This window comes from Aspergillus viridinutans, assembly GCF_018404265.1.
Source record: "Aspergillus viridinutans IFM 47045 DNA, scaffold_3, whole genome shotgun sequence".
Lineage (NCBI taxonomy): Eukaryota > Fungi > Ascomycota > Eurotiomycetes > Eurotiales > Aspergillaceae > Aspergillus > Aspergillus viridinutans.
The window spans coordinates 1,773,326-1,785,885 of NW_025091219.1; the positions used below are offsets into that span (position 1 = coordinate 1,773,326).

The window sequence follows — 12,560 nt, forward strand, 5'->3', positions numbered from 1 at the left end:
ATCCCTAGAGAAGTTTTACGAAGCTGAGCCATGTCCAAGGTAATATGGCTTCTAACCTACGGTTGATTAAAGTCATTGGAACAGGATTGAAACAATAAAATGATTTCCATTAGGTTGCTAAGTATTCTGGCTTGCAACTGCCATCCCGTCGGGTCCATCCGTCTCGCCGGAGTGAGTCAGTCGGTCCCAACTGGATCAGCTATCACTGACCTGAATCCTGAGTGTACCTCCGTACTAAGAAATCGCAAAACTAAATCACAAAAGCAGAAAGTTGCAACCGGGGAACCATCCAAGCAAGTTGCCAGATCTGGCTGAGGGCGAGTTTGTGACGGCGGTGCCAATCTTCAGATGTACCACATTCCGAAAGGCAGTCGGTTGGAGGTACCATGAATGGGCAGAAGACGGGGATCAACGGGGCGGTCCTTCGGCTTGGGGTTGGTCATCTTCACCTCAGGACCGCTCTGGGGACCAGAGCTAGCCGGGACATCCTCATGGTGCCGTGCCCGAGTCGCAATGAGATGAGCATAGTAGACTGCGGGGACTATAGTTTGTGACACGTTAGCAAATCAATGTCATTCAAGCAGAAGAAGCGAGCGACTTACAGAGAGATACCGAGGTTGTCGAGCGCATGTATTGGTAACAGTGGTCGTAGATCATATTTTCGAGCTCTTGGGCCTTGTGCTTGATCTGGTCCAGAATCACATGGTAGTGCACAGGTCGAGAAGTTCCCTGGAGCGCGATGTGCGAGTAAAGAAGGAAGTCCCAGTCGTGAGGGCTAGTAACGTCTCGAGAGATTAGAGTGCCGGGGAGAGGGTTGCCATTGCGATCCGCGGAGTTGCGGTCCCCAGGACGTGGGAAGGCACGCAGGTGATGACGTTTGTTCGCGACTATGACGGTGAACTTCCCCTTGAACTGATCTTGGGTCAGTTTCATGAAGATGGCCTTCATATCAAAGACCTCCTGCTGAAGGACCTGTTCAAACTGTCCGGTGGAGACTCCATCTCGGAAGTAGTAGACGTGATCCGGAGCCCTTCCTTCGCCAACAGTGGCCATCCATTCGCGAATCAGGGGAGTCAAAATAACCTCAATGTTGGAGGTGGCAATGATCTCAAGGCGATCTCCATTGGCCTCGCAGGCTCCCCAGTAGCGGCCACCGAAAGTGTCCATGCAAACAGACATTGCCGCCATGGAAGGGGACCAGACACCGAGAGGAGAGTGAGTCACATCAGCGCCGATGATCATGGAGCGAGGACGTAAAGTTGCTTCAGTAACCTTAGGCACCGCACGAGCAGTGGTACCGCCGAGCTTGGCATTGACCTTCATCAAGACATTAGAGGCATATTGAGGGTTCAGCTTGACACAGTGACCAGACTGCAAGACTTGAGAGGGCACCCCCCAGCGGCAGTCGCAAGACTTCTTGATCCGTGTGTAGGTAAAGGAGTTCTTGTCTGGAACAATGATCAAGAGAAGCTGGGGATCTTTCTGGAACCGTTGACCAGTCGTGTTGTAGAGACGCTTAATAGCTTCGCCAATGTCCTCGCGAAGTTCGAGGATGTGGGGCTTGTTTTTGATCATACCGCCATGGCCAGCATAAGTCTTCATGAGCAAGTCACAGAACTGCTGAGCCTGGGTTTGGTTGATAGCGTTGCGCTTTCCAGGGAAGAAGCCCACGCCCCACGCTTCCAGGGGCCTCTTGTTTGGCTGGTAGAATTTCTTTCCACGGAGATCCCAACGACCGTTGGTGCCAGGAGACAGGCGCTGGTTTCCACCAAACTGAATGTCGGGGCTGGGCAAGAGACGAGCCTTGGTGCGAATCATGTTGCTGTCGATTGCAAGGCCGAAAGTATTCAGGACTGGGTCTTTTGCATGGTCGAGCATAGCCTTCGACTTGTGAATGGAATTAAGTCGGTCTGCGGGACGAGATGCGGCATACTTGATCATATGCGAAGTCTGATACTCATTCAACTTCCATGGGTATCGGTGGAGTCCGTGGATGGTCAAGACTTCCATCGGGTAGACGACGCCTTTCTTGGTCATCTCGACCATAGGAAGCTCCCAGTAGTTCAAGGTCAGATTGTACTTCTTCTTGAAGTAGGTCTCCACACTCATTTTCTCGGTTTTTCCGGTGGCTTTGTCTTTGATTTCGATGGTATATTGCCGGGCGTTTGCATTGAGCAAGCCCTTGACGATGAAATCGACACCAAGGCAAGGACAGCCTTTGTAATGCGGCTGGACTCCGAGCTTGCGAAGGCGACGGTGAACCTCGTAAAAGCCAGTCGACTCAGTAACACCACCATGGCCGTCAGCAACAGGCTTGAGAAGGTGCATCAGGTGCTGATGGTCCCGGCAATCGAGCACCGCCATGGCGGCGCCCATGAAAGAGGTCCGCGCCCAGAAGCAGGTATTGGACACGTCGACGTTGACAATGAGACCACGGCCCTAGTGCAACGATTAGTCAAGATGTTGGTTAGCTCAACAAGAGTGAGAGGCTGGCTTACCAGTGCAGGACGGATTGCCTGGTAGACACCCTTGAAGGCCAGGACGCCGTTTCCGAGATCTTGATTTTCCCCGTTGGGGTCGAAGAAGGAGCGACGAATGGCGAGGAACTTGCCGCTTGGATGTTCACGAAGGACATGATCGAGGAAGTCTGTGGCTATTAGTCACTGAACGCGCTCAAGCTCAGACAAACGGTGTACTTACTCATAGCCTCAAGGACCGCCTCCGACATAGAGGTGCGCCCAGCAAGCCAGGAGTTGAGAACAGCCAGGTTGACGGTCTTCGTAGGGCGAACAGTCAGCCGGAAAGTGTTGCTGGTTCTACCAGCAGGACGACCCTGTTCTGCATCAAGGTCGACAACAACGTTCAAACCGTTGGGGTAGTTGTTCATGGACCTGTGTATGGTTAATCAGCTGTTGCTCGGAGTTCAGGTTGGTGTTAACACATACCAGGCGAGCTTCTGACCATCGAAGACGATCTGCTTCAGGGCGGCCTTGCGAGCATTGCAATTCCAAACCTTCTTGATGACAACGTTTTTCTCAACGCCGTTTCCGATTTGAACCTTTGCCTTTATTAGCAAGGTGCATCTCCAATGATTGTCTTGTTCGTTCGATTGAGGACAGTAAATACTTACGTCGTACTGGTAGACGTTGCGAGTAGGGAATTTGGTGATAGGATAGGCATTCATAAGAATTTCGATCTCCTTTCCAGTCTGATTGTGGTTGGGACGGGCAACGGTCTCAACAGGAACAGAGTACTTGGCAACCTCGTCAGCATTCTGGATACGGAGATGGCGAAGGCCGCCTTCAAGTTTGTTCATGTACTCGAAGTCCTCCATGATGAAGATGGTAACGAAATGAAGCAAGAGTTGTAGTTAAAGAAGCGGATGGAACAGTGCAGTGAGTCAAAGACAAGAGAAGCTTAGGATGTCTGCGTTTGTATGAGAAGGGAAGAAGAAGGCAGAGCAGGGGAGGAGAAGGGGGTTTATATAACTCTGCCGTCGCCATGAGAGGAAGCTGACATGGCATAGGCGATGTGAATGTGAAAAAGAAAAGGACTCAAAGATTGAATATCGGCTTCCTACATCAATGGGAAGCCTGTAGCCGGTGAATTGAGGCGATGGATGCACTCGTCGTTTGATAGACAAGAAGTGTGAATGCGCAGGGCTTGAAGTGGGCAGTGAAGGAAGACCATGTAAAAAACATCAATTGTATGATGTGGTAGTTAATAAAAAGAATGGGCCAGTGAAGGAGACAGAGAAAACAGGGTATTGAAGGACAGCAACAATAGGTAATATCATCAACCCCCTGTGGACAATACAATTGTTCTCAAGGGTATGACCCGGCGGAAACACAAACGCCATTCGCAGAGGAATCATTTTTGTTTTTCTGCAAGATCCAACCAAAGCATCGACTTACCAGGTGGTTGATCTGGAATGCACCCATTGTCAAGTCAATATTCTTGCACATGTCTGTGACGAGCTTTGGACGATCCAAAGCAGGGTCCCCAATGGGACCTCGTCCTGGCGCAGCCATTGATGCTACTGATGGGGAATTTCGCTAAGAGCCGTTTGCTTTCTGTTTCTTGCCCGATTGTTAGACGAACTCGAATACAGTTTTGAATCGCAGGATCGAACGCAAAGGACAGCTGGATATTGGAAAACAGAAGAACACCAGCCATGCAAGTCGATTGTCTCGACGGACAACCATGCTACAGGGAAAGGTCAGGACTGAATCTCAGCCTACTGCTTCTTTGAGAAACAGAGGAGAGAATTGTCCGTGGATACACGAAAGTGGCTCCGATGCTACTGACGCAGGTCCGCTATTGTGTCGATGGGGAGTACATACCTGGATAGTCCGGGCGGACAGAACAAGCCGCAAAGTCGAAGAAAGACTTTGCCTGAAGATGACGGGTGGATCTTTTCGGAAACAGTCTTCAAAAGGGTAACCCGGCCGAGTAGAAGGTTGCGAATTAGAAGGACGAGAATGTGGGAGAGGTAAAGAGAAGGGAGAAGGTGGACGGATGTCTCTCAAGGAAGATGATGAGCAGTATGCAGGGACAGCACAGCAGGGGAAGAGCAAGACGGACAGGAAAGGTATGGGAGTTATGAGAGATATGGAAGGAGGAAGGAGGGAAGAGGAAGAGAAGAGAAGAAGGATGCTTAAATAGGCAGGAGGAAGCACTGGCGCGTGACCCGATGGCCTGGGATATCTGTAAGTGAGCGAACCGGGGCAGGAAGATGAAGCTTGATGTGAGCAAGATGGTGAGATGAGGAAGACGGGGATGCTGATGGAAGATGACAGGTAGTGAGGCGATACGTGAGGTGATATGTGAGGGAGCAGAGAGGTAAGAGGTGACCAGGGAGAGAAGGATGAAGTGATCAGAGAGTGTTTTTGTTGACGGCACGCTCAACAGGAGAGGAAGGCACGCGTTATGGTCTGTTTGAAGAGTTTGTTGATGTGCTATCGCCAGGGGTAACAGCACCTGATGGAATTGGGCAGGTTCTGGTGAGATGCTGGTGAGGTGCTGATGGTGGTGGTACTGCAATGAGATGGCTTTGCGCAAAAGCAGCGAGCTGAGGTCAATATGATAAGAATAAAAGGTAAGATGAAGTATTTTCTGATCATAGAGGAAATTGAGAGATGTGGTTTCTGGAAGGAATGGAGAACAGAATGAAACACATCTACTATTTCTACACGGCGACTTCAAAGATGCTCTTTTGTTTTGTGATGCTAGCCAATGCCTGTTTCAGAATGTCCTCAATATATGATACGAGTCTCAGTTTGTGACCGTAAGACGTCCCTTTCTCTTTATGTACCTACAAAGCGTCGGAGCGTCCCGGCTCGTTGCAGAGTATCCCGAAAGTGTGCTTTGATGTGACATGCGGGAGTTGGGTATCTTGGAGGCATTCCCTACACGGGTCTCACAAATCTTATTTGAAGGCCAATCGAGTCAAGGCTGAGCTTACAGGAGGTGGACAGGATCATATCTCTTTTAGAATACAGGCCTTGAGAGGCAAAAGGAGGTGCAGTCGGGGAAATCATGGTTTGCGATGTTACGATTGGGAGGGACATCCGAGGCCATTCCATACATCAAGAGTCGCTGATTCCTAGTTCAGGCAGAAGACGGGCTTACTGCTTAAAGACACAGGCTAATGGCGTTCAGCCAACCGAGTGGGTTGTTGTAGAAACATGAACAAACCAAAGGATTAATGGTGTATAAAAAGAAGGAATAGAAGCCATATGATTTAGCATTATGGTATTTGAACATTGACCCTCGGGAAGAGATATGAACACAACCTTGTAAACTCGAGAATCGATTGAGGGCTGATGCAATTAGTAAAAGAAAAGGATTATCTGATCATCAGGGACTCCATTTGCCATTAGCAGTATGTCATGCCTAAACAACTGTACACCCAGACCTGATCCGAAGATGCATTCAACCAAGAGAAAGTCCAAAAACTCTCAGCCGCCAAAGATGTTTCATATGAGGTTTGCGGTCGAAGCTATAGCGACGTCTCGTCAAACAGTTCGAGGAAAGCTTGTGGAAATGGTAGCTTTGGGTGCAAAGAAGATTCCATTCAAGGCGAGTTTCGAAATCAGAGGCTGTCTCCAAGGCTCTCCCATCTCGAAGAGGGAACAGCCAAGAAGAAGAATACTACCGGTACATCCCTGGAAGACCAATTGTGTTAGCCATCCAGACGGAGCGACTAATAGACAGCTCGAATGGGAAGCGAAAGGAGAAGCCTTACCAGAAAATGGTTGCATTGGTGTTTGCGTAGCTCCGAGGCCCCGAGCTGACTGAGGTAGAGGAATCTGGGAGATGGAGCTCGGCATCTCGATTCTACGAATGAGATCGACCAATTTCTCTGGGGAAAATCTACCGGCCGTGTACGCGGAGGCTGGAGGGATGATGCTCAGGAGATGTACAATATCGCGAGGTAATGGAGCTGGTGAGCCTTGAGATCTGAATTGCGATCCAGTCTGGACACCACTGAGTTGTGATCGCTTCTGCTGATCCAGTTGTCGCCGCTGAGTGGTCTTCAAAGGTGATTCGGCCCTCACAAACTTGCGTGGCCGATTGTAGTCGTCGTCAAAGTCCTCCAGTGGTCGTTTAGGAGAGTCTGTAACAGAGCCTGGATATCTGGGCGTGGGGGTACCATGGCGGGACATTGGTTGTTCTGTTGTAGGGAAGGCTGCCTTTGGTCGCATCTGAGACGGCGATATAATCGGCCTCACAGCGGTCGGGTCGAAAGTAGGAGCCGAATAACGGTGAGCAAATTGTTCCAAGATAGGATCTTGAGGAAACAATTCACGCATCCGATTTTCGAGGTTGATCACCTGAACCAGGTCGCCATATCGGGACTCGTACTCATGAAGGAATGCAAATATTGGCTTGGTCTTATGAACGTTCTCGGGGTTAGACGCCAACTTCCTGACCGTCATCTCGAACACTGCTCTCGCATCTGGAAGACGCATTAGGAATCGGATTACACTGGAAACACAGCAGTAACTTACTGATAACATCGTTGATATCAATCAAATGCTTCAAGTATTCGAGTGCAAAATTCTCATCTTCCGGGAACAGTTTAGCACCACGCTCAAAAATCTTTGTGGCCGCAGGGTCCTTATAGCAGTGGTACTCAATGAGGGCGCTGGCAATGTAGACGTCGCTAGTAATGCGACCTCTCTTGCGCGCATCGGCGAACACTTGTCGGGAGCCAGGCGTCTCCCCAGGCTTACCTTTGCCCTGGATACGGCGCATGGCACGCATGAGGGCAATCCAGGTGAACGAGACTGTCTTAGATAGAATGCCGATTTGTATGGCGTGTGCTTTGCGAACAGCATCGATCTGCGCATTTTTAACTGATTCTCTTGCTTTTGACTCGCTCTGATCCTCATCGTCATCGCCAGTTTTGGCAGGTGGATTGTCGGCGTTCATCTTTGCAAAAGTCTCTTCAAGGCGTGCGACATCTTGAGCTTCTCTCGTGCGTGCTTTCGCAATCAAATCATATAAAGCATCAAGTAGTTTATTGTAGGGTTCCCGAACCTTGGCACCTCGTTTGATGGGATCTTGCTCAGACTCCGATGTAATTTCCAGTCGGTCCGCACGCTTGAAGGCAAGAAGACAACTTTCAGGGTTAGCCTCCATGCCCTGCTTGAGGAACTCATTTCCTTCATTCTCCAGATCATTCAGGAAACAGAACTCGGCCGCATCAAACCACATTTCTGGCAAAAACCTCAGAGCCATGAGAGCTTGTTTGTAGACATAAACAACGCGGCCTTTGAAAGCAGCAGGATCCTCTTCCTTCAACACAAGTGGATCTCCCTTTTCCCACTGGATCCAACGCTTCCAAATATCAACCTGTTGGCTGAATTCAATATCACCATCAGAACCCGGTACAGGGGGCAACCTAGGCAACGTTGTGCGGATTAAATCCCTTGTGATATTTTGTAGCTCCGTAAATGAGCTACGAGCGGTCATATAGGCTGGTGATTGCTCTTGAAGGAATTTACGACCCTATAATAGCGGGAGAAGACATTAGAGAGTGCAGAACCTCCGCAGAATCGCTCGAACTTACTGTAAGTTTATTCAGGCCCATCTCGAACTGGTCGTACTCTTTCCAGAGAGTATTGACAGCTTGAGTTGGAACGCAAATGGCTTTCTGATATGCCTTCCGTAACAGGTCCATCTTCTGCTGGTCTTGCCAACCAGAGCCACCGACATTGCCTGGCCCCGATTTAATGAACTGAACGTAATCCGACCAGATTGAACCCGAATCCTTGTCTACGCCGACGTGCTGAAACGCCAACTCATAAGCGGATGAGATAATCCTCCTCGCTTGTCCAGTTGTGTCCGTTGTCAAGGGATTGCGCCTGCGGACGTAATCCAGGTACACCGACCACAGCTGAACATCCGGGATGGTTAGAAGGGTTCGATTGAAGATTTGCTCAAGCCGATAAAGGTCGTTGAGTTCCGATTCCATCTTCGCATACGCCACCCATTGTTCGGCCTGAGATCGGTCAGCTTTCACTCATTGATGCTGAGGTGACTTGAGCGTACTCACAGCAAAGGGGAAAACCTTCAAAAACCGTTCAAAGACATCACGCGCGCTGTCAGTTCTATTGCGGCTTCTGTGTTCATTGATCAATTCGAGCCAGGCAGGAATATCGCCACGAGGATCCTCTTGAATTCGGTCTTCCAAGATGCCGACTCGATCGTGAGGCAAGCGACCTTTCGAAGTTGAAGGAGAATCCGGCGTAGGAGTAGCCGCCGCACTGTCTTGCATATTTCCGGACTGTAAAGCATGTGAGTTGTACAAACTCTGTCCAGCGGCAGCAGCCACATCACTTTTAGGGTCAACAGCAGGAACAGGAGAGTAAGAGTTATGGGAAACATTGTTCAGGCTGGCAGACTGTTGCGCAGCATCATCCAGGGATACATCAGGGGGAGAAGAAGCTTCATTTTCATTTCCTGAGACGGATTGCTGAGGCACATTCGTAGCAACAGTATTCATGTCCTCAACACCAAGTACAGCAGGGGGCTCATAATCAGCATCACCCGCATCGTCCTCGTCTTCATCCTCAACCACAAATCCTCCGATTGTCCTGGTCTTCGGATGCACAGATGTACCGGACGTTGGTGCCGTAGTGGAAGCCCGAGACTCATCTCGTGAGGGGGTCTGAGAAGGATAGGATGTACCATCCGGTTGATTAGGATCATCATCTGGTGGAACATAATTTTGCTCAGTAGGATTTGGCTCTGGAGAGGCACTGGAAGAAACATTTTCACTTTGCTTGAGATCTGTCAAGGAGGAAGAATATTGGTCTTGGAGTGTTTTTGAAGGATCATAATCATCTGAATCTGAACTATCTGCACCATGCTCTTCAACAGCTTTATAGTCCACAGATTCCGTATTCATAGCCTGAGCCTGGAAAAAGGCTTTCTCAGCATCTTCTTCAGCCATGACAGGTTACGAAGATCTCAAACGCGACAAGACAAAATGGCTGCAAACGAATGGTCTGGTCAAGCAGTGTGCGATCAGTAAGTTGACCCAGAAGATCTGCGGCGAGTCGCTCACCTGTATACATCAAATGAGGAAAAGTTGTAGTAATTGACCAGGAAGAATTCAAGGATAACACCTGAAAATGCAAATGAGAGAGATCAGCGTCTGCTGACAAAAAAGAAACCGAAATGTGCAGGACAAAGAAACTCCCTCTTGGGACTGCTGGAGGTGGCTGTCGCACCGAGCTGTTAGCAGAAGCTGCAGATGTCATTGCAGCAGAGTCACGTGATGGAGGCGGTGAGGCGCGACAGAGATGAGGGACGCGAGGGCAGCGCGTCGGGGTAATTACTTACTTCTTTCGGTTGGGAGTTGCGACTTGCATGATTTATCCCCCTCGATGGAAACTGTGTTTATTATTTCTTCCCGGCTTCTCCTTGTTCAATAGTTTTACCCGTCGCCTCGTGCGTTTTACATATCTAATTCTCTCAGAGGCCCATATCCTCCAACCAAAAAGTTTCCTGACCTCATCTAACGCTATCACATATCGATCACCATGTCCGTCGTCTCCCTTCTCGGGGTCAAGATTGTTAACAATCCCGCCCCTTTCCTTGCTCCATATCAATTCGAGATCACCTTTGAGTGCCTCGAACAGCTCCAGAAAGGTGATATACTCAAGATGTTATTTACGGATAGGTTCAGAGTCACTAACAACTGAGTTGCCAGACTTGGAATGGAAGCTCACTTACGTCGGCTCCGCTACATCGTAAGTCAAGAACCGCCAGGACACAAATGTGGGTTTGCTGTTGCTGACCCGAGTAGTTCTGAATATGATCAGGAACTCGACTCTCTTCTTGTCGGACCCATCCCCGTTGGTGTCAACAAGTTCCTTTTCGAGGCCGACGCTCCTGACCTGAAGCGCATCCCTACTTCGGAAATTCTCGGTGTCACTGTGATTCTGCTCACTTGCAGCTATGACGGCAGAGAATTCGTCCGTGTTGGATACTATGTGAACAACGAATACGACTCAGAAGAGCTCACCCAGGACCCTCCCGCCAAGCCGATTATTGAACGGATCCGCCGAAATATTCTTGCTGAGAAGCCAAGAGTGACCAGATTCGCTATCAAGTGGTAAGGCATTCCCCTACTTTTTTAAGTCCAACGACCTTAACTTACTCTTTCTATTTCAGGGATTCTGAGGAGGATGCTCCAGCCGAATACCCACCTGACCAACCCGAAGCGGATCTGGAGGACGACGGCGCTGCTTACGGCGCTGAAGAAGCCGAACTCGAGGCTGCGCTAGTCAGAGAACTCGAAGAGGCTGAAAGAGATGCCACCAAGGGCGCTGATCACGAGATGGAAATGGCGGAGGAAACTGCAGGCAAGGATGACGAGGAAGAAGACATCTCCGACGCGGAGAGTGAGGATATCGAGGATGAAAGTGATGATGAAGAGGACGACCTTGACGAGGAAGAGGGTGGAGATCGCGATGAAGACGTAGAAATGGGTGACGACACCGAATCGAAAGATACCAACACCGCCAGCGGGCATCATCAACAGCAGGACATCATGGTGCACTAAATCCCTCGCAGTTTACCGCTCATATTCTGGAATATCCTCATTTCGCATGATTTTACGATTGTGTCACAACGCTTACGACGACCGAAAGCTATTCGCCTGGGCCATGTTCTCTGATTTTGCAGCATTTATTTACATGATATAGAAACCGCATAATTTGAGAAAACATATCACACCGCATCTTTCTTAATTTGGATACTGTGCTCAAGCAAGGACCTAGCCAGGGATATGCATGTCCACGGTTTATAGTTATACATTCCTTTTTGCTATGAACATATCCGTAGTTTCTGCAGGATTGCTGTGGCCCTGGCGACACTTCTGTCCCCACAGCAACTCTGTATGCAAGGTATTCGCTCCCGATAGATGACCGTTGTCCAGTTACTGAAGTTGGGCGATAACACTGTGCCAGTCCTCTTCACTTCAATCTCGCAAAAGAGATACCTCAAGCAATGATCTTCAGCTTGTGGTCTGTGTATAATAAAGCGAACTGCTCCATGAACAATCCGCTTTCCAGGTTGGACACAAATTAAAGAGGTCACTAAACACACCCATCAACCTCCGTGGGTGCTGAAGGAGAAAGCAACAAGTTCAGCATTGTCATCTAGGCCTATAGCAGTCACGTCGCCTCAATCATCACCGTCTAATGGAGCAGCTCAAAGATCGCAATGCGTCGCTTGAATAGCTTCCATATCTGTCTCAGAGCATAATGAAATCCCCGCTTGTTGCACAGCTCCAATTCGGCCTTCTTTGTATAGAGATATATAAAATGACCCATTGCATCCTTCTATCATTCACTTCTGTAGATTAACATCACATTGCTCTCTGCCTATTGACCTTGACCACCATACAGGGATAACTGCCTACAGGTACTACACGGCTCAGTATATTACCAAGACAATCCACTATCCCATCCAGACTTCTACCAGCAAGAGCCCCGGCTGCAGCACCCAATAGCCCCACAAGGCGGACCTACGATGCCCCGATTCTCCTGCAAGCATCGGAGCAGTAAATCGCCCGAAGACCTTACTTCAAATGATGGAACCTTCGCCTGCCTCTGCCGACACTGCCACAAGACAGCAGACAAGCACCGGTCGAGAAAACTGCACCGGGCTTTGATGGTGCAGCTTGGCGAACTAAATACGATGATCGATCTTGTGCAGAATAATAGATTGGATCCTGCGACGATCACGCTGGAACTGCATCGCTTGCATGCTCAGCGGATTGAAGCCAAGGAGCAATATAGAAAGGATTTGGTGGGGCTCTGGAAGGGGTATGAGACGAGGTGGGGGATTAGGTATATTCCCCGCGAATATTGGATCTAGGGGAGCGGCATATTGGCTTGGTGAGGTTGATACATGGGCCAAGGATCTCTCTCAAGATCTATCGTGATAATATTGCTGATGGAGGCTCCTGGATTTCGCTCATCCAATATCTACAACGCATAAGCTGAGCTTATTTGTAGTGTGTCATCATAGTCCGAACA

The 12,560-nt window shown here is 49.3% G+C and overlaps 3 protein-coding genes across 3 annotated transcripts; 1 reads left to right on the forward strand and 2 right to left on the reverse strand.

Annotated features, from left to right (window-relative positions):
* Positions 1-344: 344 nt before the first annotated feature.
* On the reverse strand, positions 345-3,334 carry Aspvir_005573 (putative eukaryotic translation initiation factor eIF-2C4; the record flags this gene model as incomplete). Its single annotated transcript, XM_043268786.1, has 6 exons — positions 345-541; positions 603-2,439; positions 2,499-2,647; positions 2,701-2,891; positions 2,946-3,058; positions 3,131-3,334. 6 exons carry the CDS (start codon positions 3,332-3,334, stop codon positions 345-347), a joined length of 2,691 nt encoding a protein of 896 aa, XP_043124721.1.
* A 2,683-nt stretch (positions 3,335-6,017) lies between these two features.
* Positions 6,018-9,463, reverse strand: rna14 (cleavage polyadenylation factor subunit RNA14; the record flags this gene model as incomplete). The annotated part of the gene is made up of 4 exons (XM_043268787.1): positions 6,018-6,961; positions 7,014-8,016; positions 8,078-8,509; positions 8,564-9,463. 4 exons carry the CDS (start codon positions 9,461-9,463, stop codon positions 6,018-6,020), a joined length of 3,279 nt encoding a protein of 1,092 aa, XP_043124722.1.
* A 592-nt stretch (positions 9,464-10,055) lies between these two features.
* asf1 (nucleosome assembly factor ASF1) lies at positions 10,056-11,080 on the forward strand (the record flags this gene model as incomplete). Its single annotated transcript, XM_043268788.1, has 4 exons — positions 10,056-10,164; positions 10,226-10,265; positions 10,322-10,630; positions 10,690-11,080. The coding sequence occupies 4 exons, from the start codon at positions 10,056-10,058 to the stop codon at positions 11,078-11,080; spliced, it is 849 nt and encodes a 282-aa protein (XP_043124723.1).
* Positions 11,081-12,560: the final 1,480 nt, after the last annotated feature.